General features: G+C 49.3%; 1 protein-coding gene across 2 annotated transcripts in view; it reads left to right on the plus strand.

The window, feature by feature from the left end:
- Positions 1 to 1327: 1327 nt before the first annotated feature.
- Positions 1328 to 21297, plus strand: part of COLQ (collagen like tail subunit of asymmetric acetylcholinesterase) — a 66123-nt gene continuing 46153 nt past the window's right edge. For both annotated transcript variants that reach the window (XM_082655707.1, XM_082655708.1), the window contains exon 1: positions 1328 to 1509. In XM_082655707.1, the coding sequence (XP_082511833.1) occupies positions 1404 to 1509 (106 nt within the window). In that variant the 5' untranslated portion in view covers positions 1328 to 1403. The remainder of the gene's footprint in view (positions 1510 to 21297) is intronic.

Here is a 21297-nt window from a genome sequence, read left to right on the forward strand (position 1 = left end):
AAGCTAGTCACAAGGCCAACCTAGACTGGACGGGAGGGGAAACAGACCCCGCCTCTTGTTGGGAAGAGTGGAGTGTACATACAGGGTTGGGAGAGATTGTTGGTGGCCATATCTGCCGCCCATTTACCATGGCTCCACGGGTTTTATTTTGGCTGTCTCTATACACCATTTTAAATTCATGTATGAGTCATCCCGCGTTACCTAATTTAACCTTTCCAACAAGGCTTTAAAGGGGAACGCCTCCATTGTATGAGAAACCTGAGGCTTAGAGAGATCAAGCAATTTGTCCACAGTCACAGCAGAGCTGGAGTCAAGCCCCTCTGGTGCTGGTGCTGTGGGTATCACCTCATCCTATGCTTTCACCCAACCCCACCTTCCCCCAGAGTGAGGCTCAGCTACTGGACCCCAGAGTCAGGAGCTACCACACCATTTCTGAATTAGCTCCCATGAGGCCCTGGGAGTATGTTATGTAGATCAAAGCAAAATGTGGGTTATTATTTTAATTATTTATATAGAGAGACCTAAGGATCTCTATAACAGTCTTTATAAACTCATAAGAGGATTCATCGAAGGATGTGACACTTTTTATTTGAAGAATTTTGTCTAGCCAAAGGTCAAGTCAATGATGTTGTTTCCCAAATGCAGTTTGATCAATAATCATTCACTTTGCAATCCATTGACTCTTTTCATTTTTCATGCGCTGCTTTGCATGGGATAAAGGCTGCAGATTCTGGAGAGAGATAAACACTTTTTTATGGAGAAAGCTCTTTTGGAAACTATAAAATCTCCCCACCCACACCTCCGCGTTTTATTGGATGATTAAAGAAAAAAAAATCCAGGGTCAGCTTTACATTTGTCCCCCAGTGGGTAAAAATGTCACAGACTGACAGCAGAAGGAATTGTCTCCACGGAAATTCAGTTTGAATCCAGAGGTTCGAATGGATTCTGTGATGCTGCTGGACACCTCAGCTGCGAGGCGATAGGCACTGGTGAATGATCAATGAGGAAATCTGTCTGCCCTTGAGGACTGCTTCTAGTGGACATTCGAGATCTGGCTGCCTTTTTAATCACCTCTTCAATGGCCTCTTACCTCAGTCACCACAGAAGAAAATTCAGATATCTTAATTTTAATGAGGGCATTTGATCCAGTGCTCAAGATAAATATAACCCTGTGTAGTACGGAGAAGGTTTAGTGGGAAATGGTTGGCATTCTTTCTTGGTAAAGGCATGGGGAAAAGGAGAGAGAGGGAGAGAGAGTGAGGGAGAGAGAGAGAGAGGCAGAGAGAGTGAGGGAGAGAGAGAGGGAGAGAGAGGCAAACAGCGTGGGGAAGACAAAGCACAGATAAGCGAGGCTCCTTGCAGCCCTTCGTTGAGAACTTGACACTTTCCAGACCGCAGCCAGCATGGTTGTCCTGAATCCAGTGACCCTGGGAATTTATCTTCAGCTTTTCTTCCGTTTCATCGTGTCTCAGCCCACTTTCCTCACCAGTGTGCTTCCGATTTCAGCAGGTAAAGCAGGACCACAACTTCCCTGTCTCCCCTGTGTCGGGCAGGGGGAGGGAGAAGGGCTATTCTGCAGCCGTTCCCCTGGGGTGGAGGGAGGCTGGGAGGGAGCCGGCCGCAGCAGCCTCCGGTCACCCGGCCAGCCCCCGTTGGGACGCCCCTTATGTCCTTGTCCCCGCCCAGCTGCTCAAAGCCAGAGACCCTTGAACAGACTGTTTCTTCCCCTCACTGGCTGCAGGGTTGCGTTTGGGTCGGGAATTGTGGGGAGCTTAACAGAGGCAGAGAGGAAGGCAAGTGAGTCGTCCAGACATTTCGATAAATACACCCCTGAACCCTATCCGGGGGGGCTCGGCCCACAGGGGATGCTGTGCAGCGTGCTGACCGGGAGGGAGTCCCGTTGGTTGTGCCGGGTCCGGGGGCCCCTGCAGCCTCAGGACCAGGTCTCCGTCTCTCCGGCCCCGTGGGCTTTCCTGCTGGGCTTTCTCCCCGAGGTGGGCTTCTCTTCGGCCTCAGCGAAGAGAGGAGGTGGAAGGGCTGCAGGGGGCAGGTGGACCCGGAGCTGGGCGTAGCGCTGGGGGTGGGGAGAGGGCTCCTTCCGCCCCAGCCTGGCAACCTCTCCTGAGGGCTCCAGGCTTTGCCCTTGTCCTGCCCGACCCCGGGCAGGGGAAGTATTGAGTTACCCGCACGGCTTCTTTAAAGCTTTCTGAGGAAACTCGGATGTTTCCGGAGGGCTTGAGGGGGGCGGACAGACCCCAGGCTTGGCAGCCGGTCCCATCACAGCCCCCCTCAGTTCTCCTCGGTCACCCCTGGCTCTCCCCAGAAAAAGCCGTTTCCGTCACACCCTCCAGCACGCAGCTCCGAGGTACTTGAGTTGAGGCAGAAGTTTCACTCCCACCGCCTTTGCTGGGCGCAGGCTCTCCAGGAGGGAGGGCACAGCTCTGGATGCAGTCCCCAGCCCTCTCCATTCATAAGAATGGCTCAGTGACCCGTGGAGCTGCCAGCATCTGTGGGCCCTGAGGGAGGGACGCAGAGGAGGGCGCGGGGCTAATTATAAACGTGTGACGGGAGGGAGGAGTGCAGGCAGTTTGCGGAGAATGTTGGAGGTGGGGGGCAGGAAAGGTGGACGGTCCGGCATGTCCCACCCCCGGTTCAGGCTGAGAGCGCCAAGCTTCTGGGAGTGAGTGGGTCGTTATTCAGGGGGGAAGCTTCATAGTTAATTTGGTCTGCTTGGTGGTTCTTAACCTTGTTTGGGCCATAGCTTCCTTGGAGGATCTGCCAAAGGCTCAGGACTCAAAGAAACTCAGTCTTCTGGTCCCAGCCCTGCCTCTGGCGGGCTCTCTGGCTTCTGGCAGGTGGCTGGCGGTAGACTGTAAGCACCACGCGGGCAGGGACTGTGTCTGTCTTGGCCATTATCACTAGTCACGTGGGGGAATATCGGGTAGATGCCCAGTAAGTAGTTGGTGAATGGATGAGTGCGTGAAGGAATGAAAACTTTTCTCATCTGTAGATTGGAGTCTGCCATCATTTTGTACCACTTAATTTAGATACAGCCACAATGGCTAATGAGTTCTGAAAGCTGGAGGGAAGAGGACCTCCGATTTTCTTCGAGCTCCTTGCCCTCGAGAGAGCCTCAGCATAGCTTAGACATCTCTTAGGCAAGACTCGGTACAGACTGTTCCAGTCAGGGTAACAGCAGGAAGGAGAAGTAACTCCGATGGTTCAAGAAAAGACTGGAATGAGGGGCCCGCTTTCAGGGGTGTGGGTGGGCTTAGGGGCGCCAAGAAGGAAGGTTGAGCAATGAGCAGCTGAGGGAAGCCTTTACCACCCCGGGGCTTGAGGAGACAAGAGGACCAAGTGGGGAACTGGATCCTGGGGAGATTTGGGACCTTGGAGGAGGGGCGGCTGAGAGGAGCCTTGGTCACAAGGGAACCCAAAGCAGAGAGCAAGCGCAGAAGAAATACCCCGACCGCTCTCCCCTCCAATCCGACCACCTCTTGGCAATGCCTCTCACGGCCAAACCCAACCGGAAGCCGGGGCAGGGGAGCCCCTTGATGCAGTCATGGGGGTCAGCCCCTGGCTGAGTGAAGGGAGAGGGAACTGAGAAGAGGTAGCCCACCTGTCCATAGGCACTTCTTGGTAAACTGCTACATCCAGGTCTTCTGGTGGGGAATGTGCTCTTTAAACATTTGGTAAAACAGTGGGGTAGCTCTGGGGGGAACCACTAAGGTGTCCGCTCAACAGAGCAAAAAAGACATCTGCTTCCTCCTGCTTCTCACTTTGCTTTGTCCCCTTCTTCTTGTCGCCAGGGCTTCCTGATAGCACAGTTCAGAAATAAACTTATGCCCTGAAACGGGAACTGTTCCTTAACACGGGAGAACTTTAATCCTTTCAAAGTAGTTTCCCACAATCTGATGTGAAATAGTCTGTATTCAGAAGCTCATAGATTCTTACCTCTTCTGAGGAATCCCAGCCCTGTGCACATAGTGAAAAGTGCCACCAGGAAGTCTTTTCATCCCACCCACCGTAGCTTAGTGAGCGCCTACTGTGCGCCTGGCACTGTGCGAAGTGGCTGCAGGGGACACAAGACAAGCAGGATGCGCAGCACAGGCCCCAGAGACGGGCTGGGACGGAGGAAGCGCTCTTACAGGCCTGTGGGCTGCTTCTTTCCTTCACTCTCTTCAGAAGAGACTGGATTCCAGCAACGCCAGACACAGCACAGCTCTCTGGGTCAGATGTTCATTGCCTGGCAGCCTCCACTATCGGGTCCCTGAGTGGAGGAGGGAGCAAAAAGCATCATAGAGACCAAAATTGATGATAGCAATCCCAGCACTAAAGCACCTGCCCTGGATACAGAGAAAACTAGCTCAGGCCCTCACTCCAAACCTGTGAACTCTTACGTGGGCCATCATCCTCGCAGCTCAGTGAGCAGGCCTCTTGAGGGCGGTGACGTAGCCGCAGCACAGTAGATTGGGGAGGGGACTGCTGCTTAAGACAGACACAGTGACAACAAGAACAACAAAGGCAGCTGATAAAACTGATGACAAGAAAAATGGCAAAGAACCAGGGAATAGTTCTGAGAGGGGAAAGGATAGCCGATTGGAACTATTTCTAGAGCCTCCCTTCTGTATGTATCCCCTGAAGGCGCCACTGACTTACCGCTCGTTGACTGGTTTGCACTGTGAGAGCGGAAATGACCCAGTGAAGACAGACTTGTACTCACTTCATTTTGCCTAAGAAGGCAGAGATGTGTCATATATATTAATTTCTATTGAACATGGCCCTAAGATTTAAAGTGTCAGGAGCCCTAACTTTGGCGTCTTTTAACCCCTGCCGGGTGATATACCACCCTAACACCCAGTGGCTGAGCAACAGTTGTTTATTGTTGAAGTTCATGTGTCTGTGGATCAGCTAAGGGCCAGCTGATCTGGCCTGGGTTTGGCGGGCCTGGCTGGACTCGCTGTGGTCTGTGCACTGACTCAGCCCCAGGGTCCATCCACGGATGTAGAATGTGGTGGCACAGACCCAAGGACAGTGATATTTATAGAATGAAAGGCCTTCTGCACACTTCAGTCTCTCACAGCACCCAGGATGGGGGTGGCCTCACTCCCGATCTTCAGATGGAGAAATGAAGGCTCAGAGAGGTTAAGTGACTTGCCCAAGATGGCACAGCTCGTGTGGGGAGAGCTGGAGACTGGAACCCTGCCCGCTGACTCTAAGTCCAGGGCTCTTACCAACGTAGACCAAATCTGCTATGGCCATGGATAAACAGTGATAGTAGCTTTTAAGGTCCTGTACCCCAGCCTCCAAAAACCCAGCTTCAGGTCTTTATTCTCTGCACTCTCCTGCCTTCTCTTCAGGACATCAGTGCCTGAAGCTCTCAGCAAACGATTGAGACGAGGACTTCATACTAAAGGGTGCATGACTTGCCAGGGTACTGGTTTATCTTTCTTTGGAGGTACTTGTATTGTAACAGGAGTTAAAGATCTAAGCTAAAGGAGGCTCTAGTGAGATGAGCTTCAACCTGCTCATTTTGGGGAATGAGGCTTCCTGGAGCCAGGGGAACCCCATTTCACAGACATTGTCTTCAGGGGTGTGAGCCAAACGACCCTATGCCCACAGACACACGTGGCTTCTCTTCTCCAACATGGGATTTCTCAGGCAGGCAGGAACTCTCCCGATGATGTTTGGGTCCAGGGCTCAGGACAAGATGGAGAGAAGACCCACCTCCAGTCCTGGAGAGTGACATCTTGTGGAAGCTTATGAGTTCTGTCTGGGTGCTGCAATCTTCTCCTGTGGGTGCTGGGACGTGACCAGGGCAGGCGTTTTGTGGCCTATAGTACGTGGTGTCCAGCCCTGCACTCCCCTGACTGGAAGCCAGCCAGGCCACTGCTTGGGACCAATCATGTTCTTGGCAGTAGATTATGGGCCATTTATTTGTGTCTGATGCTGGTCGGCTATTGTTTAATGTTCTGTAATGTACTTCCCAGCCATCTCCTCCGATTTAGCTCCCCATATTTCCTCTGGATAATATAATCAGAGAGGCTTCTTAAATTAAAGTGCCCTCCAGGGGTCCCACCTTGCCCACTTCACCCCACCCCAAGCCTCGGAATGAAACAGTGGACCCCTCTCCAGCTCACAGAGGGGTGGGTGTGAGAGACAAGGACTTTCTCTCCAGAGATCCAGGCCAAGCACCGACACTGTCACTCACCACACCCAAGCCTTCCTTCCTCAGACCCACGACCATACAAAAATGACACAGATCCAGAAGGAACAGAAACCCCTCTGACTTGTGTGAGTCACAAAGTAGGCTGGGGACCCGTCTTCCTGAAACGCAGTTCACGTCGTAACTACTGCTTGCATTGCTCTTATAATTGGTACCAAGTGCCCCCAAACCCCTTATCTTGCCAAGCTTTTTCATAGCTGCTGTGTATTTGCTCTTCACAGTTGTCCCTGCTGTGGGAGCCTTGGGTCTAAATCCTGCCTCTGGGTGATTGTGGGACGCTCACACTGTAACTGTGGTGTGAGCCCCAACTCCCTCATCTGTAAAATGGGTATAGTAGTCTCACAGGATTGCTATGAGCACTTATTCATTCAACAAACACTTAGTAAGTCCCAACTCTGGTACCTGGAACTGGGATGCAGCAGTGAGCAGACAAAAACATCCTGCCCACATGGAGTTCCTGTCATCACCCTGAGAAGACTAGTCTGCTGGGCTCAAGGGGTGAATGAAAGACCCTTGCAGTAGAGCTGGAGCTCGCAAACCAGCTGCCCAAGGACCGAGTCCAGTCTTCACGTGGAGCTGTACTCAGCCATCATGTTGCAGTACTTAAAAAAGAGAGAGACAGAGAAAATTTTTTAAATTGCCTTAGTTGCTAACATTTAAAACTCAAGTGATTTAACAAAATTTTAAAATATATTTCTGATGACTCTTAAAAACCAAAAAACCTCTTGGAAACCAGGGCAACCTGGCAGTCCTGACCCACACCACAGCGACTGTTTGGCATGGAGCAGCTCCCGAGTCCCCACTGCACGTGCCCGTCTCACACCCGGGCTGCCTTCCTCGTTACCTCTGCCTATCTGGACCATCTGGGTCAGAAGCCCTGCTGGTTTGGACCCTGCCTCATCCTTCTTTAGCAGTCTAGGCATTTTTCCAGACTTCCCAAACTCTGCAAAGCTCAGTTTGAAACTTAATGTTCTGGATCGGTGGTTCTCAAACTACAGCACTGGTTCTCAGCTCTGGATAGACGAGAATCACCTGGGATGCTTTACAGGAGCCCAGCGTCCAGGCTGAACAGACCAATTTCATCAGACTCTCCAGGGCATGGGATCGGGCACTGAGAGTGTTGAGAGCTCCCCAGGTGATTCTAACGCCGTGCCTAACCATTGTAGCCCCCCCAGACTGTGGCTTTCTTACTTTACTGTGACTCGGGGTTTCTTCAAGTGTTTGAGGAGGTATGAGGGGCCTCTGTGAGGGGCCTGCCAGGAAGGTTTGTTAAGAGAGACTGCTGGGCCCACCCCCAGAATTTCTGATGCAGTGGGTCTGGAGCGGCGCCCATGAGTCTGCACTTCTAATAAGATCTCAAGCACTGCTGATGCTGCAGGTGCATGGGCCACACTTTGAGGACCACTGCTTACGGTTGCCCCTGAGTTCCTGTATTAGTTTCCTATGGCCACTCAGTGGTCACACTGTCTTCTTCTTCCGTGTCAGTCTTCCTCTGCCTCTCTCTTATAAGGACACTTGCGACTACATTTAGGGCCCACCCAGATAATCTCCCCCTCCTAAATATCTTAATTTAATCCCACCTGCAAAGTTCTTTTTGTTGTATAAGGTAACCTTTACAGGTTCCAGGAATTAGGGTCTGGACCTCTTTGGGGGCCATTAATCAGTTATTCTCCTACAGTTGCCTTTTGCACTGGGTCAGGTGTCCCCCGAGTGCTTTCTTTAAGGACCTCAGGATCAGAGGCACAGGCATGAATACTGTCGTCATTTGGATCCCTTTCCAGAGCCGACCCTGAGACAAGGATTTGGGGGCAAGTGGTGTGCTTGGGAGGTGATCCCGGTAGGGCATTGGGAAACCGAGACAGGGAAGGGAAGGCTGTCAGTCCTGGGGGAGTTCACGAGCCGATTCCTGCTGTGGGCAGCTGGGGCTCAGATCTCCTGGGACCTCAGGGAGACAGGGGACTGGGATATTGATCCACCAGCTCCTGCGGACATGCTTCCCCAGGCAACTTCCACGACTGGGGAAGCCTTCTGGCATAGGTACAGGTGCTTGTGACCGGAGCTGGCAGCCCACAGGGCCTGGCGAGTGCGGAGGCCTATGGCAGGGAAGCAGCAACATCTCCCAGCAGCTGTGGTCCTGCTGGCCCTTTTGCAGTTGCTTGCCCACCCGCCCCCTCTGGGCAGCGGTGGTTACAGCTCGGCACCCCCCTGCTGTGATACCAGAGCTGGGGTCCAGTAGCTAAGGGAGCCCCCACTAACACTAATAAAGTTACCTTGCATAGAGCACTGCTTACTAGACTCTTTACGTACCTGACTTCTAATCTTCACAACAATTTCACAAGACATTAGTACCCCAGTTTTACCAAAGAGGGAACTACCATTCAGAGAGATGCAGTCACTTGCCTGAGGTCACATAGTGCCAGGGCCAAGTTTCCAAATCAGGACTTCTGGGCCCCAAACTATTGCAGAGGCAGAACAGCCTATTGATTAGAAGGGGGACCTCTGGGTTCAAATCTTGTGTCTCCCTTAGCTTTGTGATGCTGGGCAGGCAAAGTGCCTTCTATGTGCCTCAGTTTCCCTGCCTGTAAAACGGGGCTCAGAGTAGGGTTTCACTCACAAAGCAGTTGTGAAGATTAAGTGGGCTAATTATGAACACGAAGAACTGTAAAAAAGTGCCTGGTGTGTGATGTATAAACCTTTTCTCTCATTATGTTCAGGACCCCACGCTGTCTCTACACATGCCGGGAGGTCATGATTTCCCCTAAGGTGCATTGGTGTCAAAAGGCAAAAGTCCCAAATACAATACAGACAGTAACTTTTTGCTTAAAATATCCAGTGGGTTAAGGCCAAAAGAGGGGCTCAGCTTTTATCCGTTTTGCATTTGTGAACCAGTCCCTAAAGCAGGGACCCATTGACCAGGGAAGGAGGCTCTTCTCGTGATGACCAGCTTTCCCAGATGGCTTTAAAAATGCACCTGGCCCTATTCCATCGCCCAGCCCGGAGATTTCGACTCCATTCAAGCCCGCCCTTATGTCTCCACGGCAACCAACATAAGCACAAGCGGGAGGCAGGTGCTGGGAGCTGCGACAGCTGCAGAGGAGGCCTGGTGGCTGCTGAGGGCTTGCACCGTGAACCAGCTGAGGTCTGAAAAAAGAGAGGAAAGAAAAGAAGGAACTGTGAACGGGAACTGGACAGGCTCCTCCCCTCCTGGGTCTCCCTGCTCCTTTCCTCACGCATCCTGCCACCGCTCACCTGGTCTTCTTGGTATCTTTCTGAGAAGCCTGGAGAGAGCACTGGAGCTTTCCTGCTGCAGCTGGTAGATTTCTCTTGGGACACATGCTCCAGGAAGGACCTTCTGAGACCTGGCATGGGGGTCTTGGGGACCCAGGCAGAAGGGGGATGGGTGATGGTGGCCATCCCACCTGTGGAGGCCTACCTGCCGGACTGGGGCTTTCTTACTTTACTGTGACTCGGGGTTTCTTCAAGTGTTTGAGGAGGTATGAGGGGCCTGCCAGGTGTGTCATTATTGTCGAGAGTTCAAACCAGGCTGCCCTTTTTGCCCGAACTGAACTGGCTCGGTTTCTGAGATCATCTGCATTGGGGTGGACCTCACAGGGTGGCCCCCAAAAGGCCTCCAGATCCTCTGTGGTCATCCAGAAACCAGATTCTCCGCTGCTGAGGTTAGTGTTCAGGATTTAGGGGCGTTCCAAATGAGGACAACCCTTTCCCTCCTGTCCGCCTTCCTGAGAGCTGTGTTGGGCAGGTCGTGGCGGAGAAAGTCAACGGTGGGCACGAGTGTCCTGAGCGAAGGCCTTGGGTCTGGGTGGCGCTCTTCCACGCTCCGTGGCTGCCCACGAAGTGAACACCGGGAGGCCGAAAGGCTGTCTGGACGATTCAGGCCCTGGCAGCGCTTTCCGCAAAGTGTCTGAGTAAATGATTTCTTTTCTTTTTTTTCCTTCAATATCCGAGTTGACTGTCCAGCCCGCGCTTCCTCTGCTGCACAGTCAGGAAAGCGAGAGGGCGCCTGCCTGACCGGCATGGGACCTGCTGCTCAAGTCTAGGTCCAACTAGAAGGCGGCGGCGTGGGGACGGTTAGCCAGCGGGCTTGGCCACCTGCCTGTTTACTGATGTTCCCTGAGAGGAAACAGTGGTGGTGCTAAGGCACTGAGGTGGAACTCGGGAAACCTGGGATCTCTCTCTGACCTGCCACTGACTCTAGGACGTGTGTACTGTTGGACCAGCCATTTGCTGTCTGTGAGACTCATTTTTCTCATCTGTAAAATGAAGGGATGGACCAGATTCCAAAAATCCTCTTAGCCGTAGACTTTCTTTGACTCTGTGGCTCGCAAGTCACTTGCTAATTTACAGAATTAGCTCCTCCACAAAGCAGGGGTCTCAGCACATGTTTCTCTTCCGAGCCTTGGCACCTGAGAACTCACGACGTGGCAGGAAAAGGCGTGGGGTTCAGGTTCAGACAGCTGTGGACTTGAGTGACATCTTTGTGACCCACTAGCTGAGTGATCTTGGCCAAGTGGTCTTGGTTTTATTTCTTAGCACCTCGGTTTCCACCTCTGTAGAATGGGGTTAGTAAGAGTACCTGCCTCATCAGATGGCAGTGTAGTAGGTACAGAGCTTTGCACTGTGCCTGGAACATAGTTAAGCTCTCAGTCAGTGGTTGCAACCATTATGCCAAATGGCAGTGAGAGTGTTGGAATCCAGGCTGCTTGCCTTCTCCCGGGATGATTCGTTTTTACTATAATTCCACCTGCTGTTATTCAGTGGCTGGACAGGTTTGCTCCTGGTGCTGAAGAGTTGCAGAAGTCAGAGTCTCCATCGAAAGCCTGCACTGAGCGGGAACCATCACAGTGTGTGGGCTTCGGAACCGGAGGTCTGGGCTCAGAAGCCCAGCTCCATAGGACTTTAACTGTCAGAGCCTCAGTTTTCCTCATCTGGAAAAGGGGGGCACAATAGAGAGTAATTCAAGGGATTGTGCTGAGAATCAAAGGAGGAAGCATGGGAGGGCACGATCTGGAAAGCACGGGCTCATACCTGAGGATGATGCCTTAGCTACTGAGTCCTGAGCTGATGGGCAAAGTCCACCCACAGACGCCTCCCCGAGCTGTGAGGGAGAAAGCTCTCACCTCCCCAGACAAGGTGAGCACACTAGGAGCCCCCAGGGTGCTGCAGCCTGAGGGCATTCCCCCCACTGGAAGTTGTGCAACCCTGCGTGGATCCAGCTGGTAGACAAGTCACTTCCCATATCCAATTCATCCGAGTCAGGAGAATGGGGCCCTCAGTCCACGTGGCATCTGCCTTGTATGGAATAACAGTCTTGCGCCCTTCCAAATGGACAGCAATGTCAAATCACCAGGCCTGCCAGTGTGGGTCCTCCTGGGAAATCAGAGGCAGATTATTAAACATGAAAATTTCAAACAGAATGCCAGCAAATGGTGGCTGACTTGACAAAGATGCTCAGTTTTCTGGCCGCATACCCATCTGCTGCCACTTTGTATTTTGTTTGATTTTTTTTTCCTACATGAGGCAATAAAATCCATTTGAATGGATTCAGACCATCCTCATCCTCATCCTCATCATTAGCATGTTTAAATCTGTCTCTGTCTCTGAATTAATTATGACTATTACTTGATAAATGTAGCTTTTGATACACATCCCATTAATCAAATGACCAATTTTTATTGCATCTCCTACTATATACTTAACTATTATATTGAACAAGAAGATTCAGAAGACAAACTAACACAAGGAGCCCATAGTCTGTTTGTGACATTAAAATAACACAAATGGATGGGACTTCCCTGGTGGTCCAGTGGTTAAGACTTTGGCGCTCTCAATGCAGGGGGCACAGTTTCAATCCCTGGTCTGGGAACTAAGATCCCCCATGCCTCATGGTGTAGCCAAACACACACACACACACACACACACACACACACACACACACACAAATGAAATAATAAATGAGAAGTGAAGTGGGTCACGGTAGCAGTATCTGGGGTGCACAGGTGGTTGGCATTTGAATGAACAGAGCAGTGAAGATAAGTTGATCTGGGTTCAAGTCCCACTCCCACCGTGCATGTTACTCATGTTACCGAGTGTTGTGATAGTTGACGTTTGCAGGTTTCATAGTTTAGAGAATGTTTGTGTTTCCTGCTTTAGGTCACAGATAAAACATCTCCTGGAAAACAAGCAAACAAACAAACTTACATCTTATACCAGAATTAAGCACAAATCAATTAAGATTTAAACATAAGATATGAAAGCATAAAATTATTAGAAGAGACCTTGAGGGATTTGGGGGGTAATTTTAGTGGGGGGGGAACCCAGAAGCCATCAAAAAAGGCTTTTACAATCGATTCTACCAGATAAAAAGAAAAAATTTGTGTATGGGAAAAACAATTAAAAAAAACAATGTCAAAAGATCAAAACAAACTGGGGGAAATATCTGCAAGTCATCATAAAATGATGCTTTTTAAAATATATTTAAAAAAATTTATAATGGAAGACCAACAACCTAATGGAAAAATGGAATAAATACATAGGGCTCTAAAACATGTGAAAATATCCCAGCCTCATTCACCGTAAGAGAAATGCACATTAAAACCACACTGAAGTGCCATTTTTCATCCATCAGATGGGTGAAATTCAAAAGGTCTGACATCACGTGTGCTGGTGAGGGTATGTGGAAATAGATACCCTCATCCTCTGCTTGTGGGACGGAATGTGAATTGATGGAGACTTTGTGGAGATGAATTAGGCATCATGTGTAAAAACTACAAATGCACACACTATTAGACCCAGCAATTCTATTCTAGAAATTCATCCAATGGACATGCTTAACAACATATACAAAGATGCATGCAAAAGGTTATTCTATTGTATCATTGTTTTGTTGGGTTTTTTTGAAGCGTAGTTGATTTACAAGGTTGTGCCAGTCTCTGCTGTAGAGCAAAGTGACTCAGTTATATACATTCAGACATTCTTTTTTCATATTCTTTTCCATTATGGCTTATCCCAGGATACTGAATATAGTTCCCTGTGCTGTACAGTAGGACCTTGTTTTTTATCCATTCTGTATATAATAGTTTGCACCTGCTAATCCCAAACTCCCAGTCCATCCTTCCCCTCTCCCTCCCCCTTGGCAACCACAAGTCTGTTCTCTATGTCTGTGAGTCTGTTTCTGTTTCATAGATAAGTTCATTTGTGTTATATTTAATTTAATTTAATTAATTAATTTATTTAAAATAAATGTATGTATTTATTTATTTATGGCTCCGTTGGGTCTTCGTTGCTGCACGTGGGCTTTCTCTAGTTGTGGCGAGCGAGGGCTACTCTTCGTTGCGGCGCACGGGCTTCTTATTGCGGTGGCTTCTCTTGTTGCAGAGCAACGACTCTAGGTGCATGGGCTTCAGTAGTTGTGGCTCGCAGGCTCAGTAGTTGTGGCACAAGGGCTTAGTTGCTCCACGGCATGTGGGATCTTCCCAGACCAGGGCTCGAACCCATGTCCCCTGCATTGGCAGGTGGATTCTTAACCACTGCACCACCAGGGAAGTCCCCATTTGTGTTATATTTTAGATTCCATAGGTAAATGATATCATATGGTATTTTTCTTTCTCTTTTTGACTTACTTCACTTAGTATGATAATCTCTAGTTGCATCCATGTTGCTGCAAATAGCATTATTTCATTCTTTTTATGGCTGAGTAGTATCCCATTGTATATGTGTACCACGTCTTCTTTATCCCTTCATCTGTTGATGGACGTTTAGGTAGTTTCCATGTCTTGGCTATTGTGAATAGTGCTTCTATGAACAGAGGGGTGCATGTATCTTTTTGAATTATAGTTTTGTCTGGGTATATTCCCAGGAGTGGGATTGCTGGATCATATGGTAATTCTATTTTTAATTTTCTGAGGCACCTCCATACTGTTCTCCATATTAGCTGTACCAACTTACATTCCCACCAATAGTGTAGTAGGGTTCCCTTTTCTCCATACCCTCTCCAGCATTTGCTATTTGTAGACTTTTAAATGATGGCTATTCTGACTGGTGTGGGGTGGTACCTCATTGTAGTTTTGATTTTCATTTCTCTAATGATTAGTGATGTTGAGCAGCTTTTCATGTGCCTCTTGACCATTTGTATGTCTTCTTTGGAGAAATGTGTATTAAGGTCTTCTGCCCATTTTTCGATTGGGTTGTTTGTTTTTTTTTGTTGTTGTTGTTGAGTTGTATCAGCTGTTTGTGTATTTTGGAGATTAAGCACTTGTCTGTAGCATCATTTGCAAATATTTTCTCCCATTCCATAGGTTGTCTTTTCTTTTTTTTTTTTTTTATGGTTTCCTTTGCTGTGCAAAAGCTTGTAAGTTTAATTAAGTCCCATTTGTTTATTTTTGTTTTTATTTCTATTGCCTTGGGAGACTGACCTAAGAAAACATTGGTACAATTTATGTCAGAGAATGTTTTGCCTATGTCCTCTTCTAGGAGTTTTATGCCATCGTGTATTATGTTTAAGTCTTTAAGCCATTTTGAGTTTATTTTTGTAGGGTGTGAGGGTGTGTTCTAACTTCATTGATTTACATGCAGCTGTCCAACTTTCCCAGCACCACTTGTTGAAGAGACTGTCTTTTTCCCATTTTATATTCTTGCCTACTTTGTCGAAGATTGACTGTAGGTGTGTGGGTTTATCTCAGGGTTCTCTATTCTGTTATGTTTATCGTTATGCCTGTTTTTGTACCAACTCCACACTGTTTTGATTACTGTAGCTTTGTAGTATTGTCTGAAGTCTGGGAGAGTTATGCCTCCTGCTTTTTTTTCTTTCCTCAGGATTGCTCTAGCAATTCTGGGTCTGTTATAATTCCATATAAATTTTTGGTGTATCATTGTTTATATCAGCAAATGTTTGCAAATCAACCAAATGCACATTAGTACAGGGCAGGGTGAACAAATTACGGTTCTTCCGAATGAAGGAATATTACATAGCCATAGGAAGGAACGTGTATGCATTTTATGCAGTAATACAGAATACTCTTAGAAATACTGTGAAGTATCACAGGTATAGTGTTATATTACAGGTAGCCATTTGAGCAAGAGAGGGAAATATTATACCACTTATTTGCTTCTGTATGCAGAAAATATTCATGCAAGAATACACAGGAGACTAATTGATAATAAATAATTGGAACTGGGACAGGGTAGGAGCGTTTTCAAGTGTACGCATTTATACTTTTTGAATTTTGAATCACATGAATGTATTACCTTTTCTAAACAATTAGACAAAATCCCATATATACATACAAAACAGAGCCTCTCATCTGGAGCACAGAATGGGATTTTTCTGTCTTTAAAAGTCCGTTAGACCCAAATTAGCAAAAGGAATTGAGATCTCAGAGACTTTCCAGAATGGTAGAATCACATAGTTATAGCAGTGTTTATAAGGTTCCTTTTGCCAACTTGTTCAGTCAGTAAGCTCTATGGCTCAGTTGAGTTCAAGGGGGTCAACTCAAGGCCCCCCACTTTCTGGAATCCAGGGATTTCAGTGACTCATGAGACCAATGGGTAGAAGTGTTCACTGTGCCAGTGGGCAGCCACGGGCACCCAGGGACCCTGCTTCCCTCTTCCCCACCTGCTGTGGACCCTCGGATAACAATTACTGGAGGTGATGGGGCAGGGATGGAGGCTCTAGGGAAAGGGCTAAGTGAGCCACATGGTTTCGAATCACAAGCATCCGTAGAGCTAAAATGTCACCATGGATAAATGAAAGTGTGGGAACATAGCTGGTGGAAATACAGGGTATTTCCACTCAGCCCCGGTTGTCAGCACATGTTTGAAACAGCCCACCCTTTGGGCTCAATGCAGCTGGAGGGTTTCATCTCTAACCTGTGGCCAGATCTCCCGAATAACTCTAGAAACTTGGCCTCCCCCTATCAAGCCAAAGCAGAAGAGTTAATAGGACTCGCTGATTTATCCTGGCCGCCATAATCAAATTCAGAGCCAAGGCACAGCCAGCCCTGAGGAGGTTTCTTGATGTTCCCTCAGCTCCTAATAACATTGCCTCCTTCTTCCTCTCCATTTACCACATGCCATTTGGTCAAATTAGAACTTGAACTCAGAAAAGCAGATGCCTTCCTTTAGATAACATCCAAAAAATTCTCTTGTGGGAGGAAGGAGAGATGGGTTTGTCTCCTTAGATCTACGCACAAAGCAGTCACTTCTGATACATGACTTACTACAAATTAATGGCCAGTGTGAGGTGATTTTCCTTCATCCTTGTGGCCTGGGCAGCCTTATCGGGGGGGTGGGGTACAGAAGGGGATGTCCACCTCATGTCTTTCCTGAGGATTTGGTTACTTGCTCAAGGTCTCCTGATTAATGGCTACAGGCTCCTCCAGGCGACACTGGTGTCCTGGTTCTGTGTGCAGCTCCAGAGCCCCCAGATATTTGCTAGCAAGGGTGTTGGATGGCCCACCCCCAATCCTAACCCTGTGGAGGTAACTTCTGGTTCTCTGTTGCCTACTTAAATTTTTTAAAGTTTATTCTTTTTTATTAGGGAAAATCCCAAACATTCAAAAAAAAAGTGGAAAGAATTGTCCAGGGAACACCAGTATGCCTACTGTTATGGGCTGCCTTGCATCTCCCACCTCCCCCAAAATGCGTATATTGGAGTCCCAACCCCCATTACCTCAGCATGTGACTGTATTTGGAGATAGGCCTTTAGAGAGGTGACTAAGGTTAAGTGAGGTCATAGCAATGGCTCTGGTCCAATCTGACTGGTGTCCTTATAAGAAGAGGAGACCTGGACACACAAAGAGACACCGGGGATGCTTAAAAAGAGCAAAGGCCATGTGAGGACACAGGGAGAAGGTAGCCATCTGCAAGCCAAGGAGAGAAGCCTTGGAAGAAACCAAACCTTATGATACCTTCGTCTTGGACGTCTAGCTTCCCAGACTGTGAAAAATGTATTTCTGTTATTTCAGCCACCCAGGTACTTTACTATGGCAGCCCTAGCAAACAAATACACCCAGCACATAGATTCTGCAGTCGTTATCATTTTGCTATATTTACTCTATCTGTTTATCCACCTTATTTTATTCGATGAATTTCAAAATGAGTTGCAGATCCCTTGCCCACCTTGAAGAGTAACCTATTCAACAGAGAAAGTAAATGCACACATGACTGAACCCTCTCTGCGGCCAGGATAGTCAGGGAGGTCGGATTGCGTTTACCAGCCAGGAAACTAGGACCTGAAGATGAGTGATCATGAGGTTTGGTTAGAAAGACATGGGACTGGGTGTTGGAAATGCCTCCAAGCCCAGCTGGCTGGGACACACCTGCGTTTGTCTGAGGTTCCCTGCTCATTCTTGCCGGCTGGTGAGGGTGTGGGGCAAGGTCACCACTTTGTGCTGGTCACCTCCAGTAGTCTCCAGGGTCAGACATCTGGATTCAGCTGATGTCTTCAATTCAAGACATCTGGCCAACTACCTACCAGCTGTGTGCGACCTCAGGCGCATCCTTAGATCTTGACCGTCGTCTGGAGACGAGGCTGATGGTACTGATATCACCGTGTGCAGTGGCTGTGGGGACCAGGGAAGGGTACCGAATGCTCACGAATGTTCCTGTGGCTGGCGCTTCACCCCCTGTTGGGGTAATGCCACCTGCTGTGACAAACAAACACCAACATGTCCATGACTTTGTCTAGTCAAAATTCATTTTCTGCTCGCCCAAGAGTCCAGTGGCCCTGGTTGGGGGTGGCCGGCCTCCTCACTGGCATCCAGAGATGCAGGCCCTTTCTGTCCTGGCTCCAGCATCACCCAGGGCTGGAGTCTTCTGCATCCAGGCAGAACCATCGGTGAGAAGAGTCATGTAGCCACACGCCCCAGCTACCCTCACTGTGGGGGAGCTGGGCAGTGCCACCGCTTCTCAGGGATAGCTCTGGCCTATGGGGTGGCGGGGAGCACACATTCTGGGGGAGTCCAAGCCTTCTCCTCACAGCCCCAACTCTGAGGAGGTCCTGGGATGTAAAGTCAGCAGCTGGGGGTTAAGAGTAGAGAGAGCCAGCCACCAGGGAAGGGCCAGGTCGGAGGGCAGCCGCCTGGCCCGCAAGAGCAGGGAAAGCAGCAGGAGTGGGGAGGGCAGTCTGATGGGGAGCCATCCCCCGGGGCTGGGGAAGCGGCCACCAGGAGGCCACCTTCTCCCAGGGCTGCACGAGAGTCCTGTTGAACTCTGACCCCGGTCCTAGCCGTGTGGCCTGGACCAATCTTAAATATACAGGTTTCTCCTCTGTAAATCGAGGGTAATCATACTCTGAGGATTCAGTGCGATAATGCGTGGGATGTGCTGAGTCCAGTGTTGTCATCGTTTCATGGATTTTGCTAAACAAGGCCCAGCAAGTAAGCAGCGCAGATGCCACTCCTTCCTTTCATCTCTGGGAGGCAATACCAATAAGTCGTGACCCTCTTTCCTCAGGGTCCTTCTCAACACAGTGTTCCAGGAAATCTGCACCAATCGTTGGCGTTAGCAGATGATATGAAAACTCTTTGCCCTCCAGAGGCTAGACCGTGGGCGTTTTTGTCTCTCCATCCTGGTGGCATAGCAAGGGCTTGACACATAGTACGTGTTCAATAAGTGTTTGTGGGCTGAAGTAGGATCTGTTACAGGGCTCTGCTGTGGGCAAAACATTGGATCTGTGTCAAAGAAAAAATGATTCTGATGCTTGTTGAAAGCGTAAGGGAGACCCTGATGGAGACTATTGCCGTGGGTGGCAAGACTCTCTCGAGAGGGGAGAGAGATTGTGCTCAATTCTGAATTGAACAGGAACAAGTCGGGATTTGTAGTCAAGGAGCAGATCGAGGGGTTGGTAGATGGAAAATTACCAAGAGACCTCAAGGGTAGGGGGATCTTGCTTAAGCCACTTAACAGGATTCTCGCTGAAGGCAGGCCACGTGATAAGGTATCAGGGGTGGGGGAGATGAGGAATTTGATCAGATATCAAGGGTGAACGGATCTCAAGGGTGGCGATTCTCTCTAAACCGATTTAGCAGGCTTCTTCCTAAAACTGGACTCAGCAAGGAAGCCCAAGGTGGGGGCCTGGTTCAGAGCCTGACCAAAGTTTGGTCAAGGAGAGCGTGTCTGGCAGTGAGAAGACAGACCCCAGGTCCTCCAGCCTACTTCTGGGGAGTCTGAGTCCTTGGGAAGGGTGCCGAGTTAGCCAGGCCACACAGCCTCTCTGGGCAGCAGGGGTGGGAGACATGGCCAAGGGAAGATGCAAAGCAGACCCCACTTTGGGAGGCTCATCAGGAAACAGGCCTGCATGTGGCAGCAGTGGGGACAGGGGTGCTGGCCTGGTGCCTGGGAGGCAGTATTCCAGAAAGGTCTTCTGGCCTGGGTGATGAATCCCAGAGCTGCGATTAAGACAAAATACTGTGAAGATGACACCTGCTGACAGCTGCAGGAAGGCCCCGGAAACTTTTACTATGAATTAGATTTTGCAGGCAGCTCTGCTGGGTGAGCTAGTGCTTGGGCCAACAAGAGGCTGCGTCGAGGGCAAGGACTGCTCTCCAGGGGAGAAGAGAGGAGAGTGTCAGGAACCATCTCCCCTGGGAGAAGCAGGGGCTGGAATGGGCTTAGAGCGCATCTGGCCAAAGCTCCCATTTACATTTGGGAAAACCAACCCCCAGCACAGATGTGAGTTCTCCAAGGTCACGCTGCAAGTTACTGGCCACACAGCACTGGAGGCCAGGACTCCTGATCTCAAGCTGGCACGCTTGGCCGAGGGGCAGTTAGGCAGTGAGCACACCTCCAGGCATTTGACTTAAAGAAATTCAACTGCTAGTGCCTGGAGAGACGGAGACAGAGAATGAGACCAAGTTAGAGACAGCGAGACAGAGAGAGAATGGGATCGAGGCAGGAGAGAGAGTTGCAGAAGGAGGGAGACAGAAAGAGACATTGGTGAGCCTGAGGTTGGGAGTAGAGACGCGGACACCTGCAGGGCTGGACAGGACCTCAGTGATCCTCTAGTCAGCCACCTTCGTTCTGACAATCATGAAACAAAGTATAGCTGAGTGGTTTACTTGTGTAAATCTTTCGAGGAGAAGTTTGAAGTGGAATGGTAAAAAAATAAATGCTTCAGGTGCTTAAAATGGCAAAACTTCCATCTCTAAGGGTTTTTGAAATGAGGCTTGAAAAATTGAAGAGCTGCAGGAACAGGCCCTGGCACCAGAGGATCTGGGTAAATGTGACGCAGAAGACCTTTCTGCCCTGGGCTGGGTTTCAGGACTCCATGCCCTCTGTGCTGTCTTCCCTGATGTTTCTGTGAACAGAGGGAGTTGCTCCAGAGAAGGAACAGAGCCTAACCCTCTCCTCCCTCATTCCTCCCATCATGGTACCAGCAGATATATATACTTTTTAATATTTATTTATTTATTTAGGCTGCACTGGGTCTTAGTTGTGGCATGCGGGATCTTTCAGCCACAGCATGAGGACTTCTGAGTTGAGGCATGTGAACTCTTAGTTGCAGCATTTAGTTGTGGCATGCATGTGGTATCTAGTTCCCCAAGCAGGGCTCGAACCCAGGCCCTCTGCACTGGGAGTGTGGAGTCTTACCCACTGGACCACCAGGGAAGTTCCCCAGCAGATCTTCTCAACTTTCAAAGCACAGCCCAAATGCCACCTCTTCCAGGAAGCTTTCCCTGATTTCTCACTTGTATCCCCTGCCCCAACTGGTACCCATCACTTCTTGTAAATCCCTCCAGACACCCCAGTGCCACGTTAGCCGCTTTTATTTTTCCACCTCGTACAAGTTATCTATGAAAATGTTGATAAAAGAGCCCCTATTCTGTGCTAGGAACTCCAAAAGCCTTGCTCTAATCCTTACAACGAATGAGCTAGGTGAGTTTCGCCATACCCACTTGACAGGTAAGTAAGCCGAGACTCTGAGAGAGTGAGTAAGTTCCTCAAGTTCAGATAGCCAGTAAGTGGCAAAAGCAGGGCTGCAGCCCAAGTTTGCCTGACTCTAGGGCTTGTACTCTTTCCACAACACTGACTGAGACGTTCCGAGGGCAGAGACT

The sequence above is a fragment of the Grampus griseus genome (assembly GCF_964374135.1).
Source record: "Grampus griseus genome assembly, chromosome: 5".
NCBI lineage: Eukaryota > Metazoa > Chordata > Mammalia > Artiodactyla > Delphinidae > Grampus > Grampus griseus.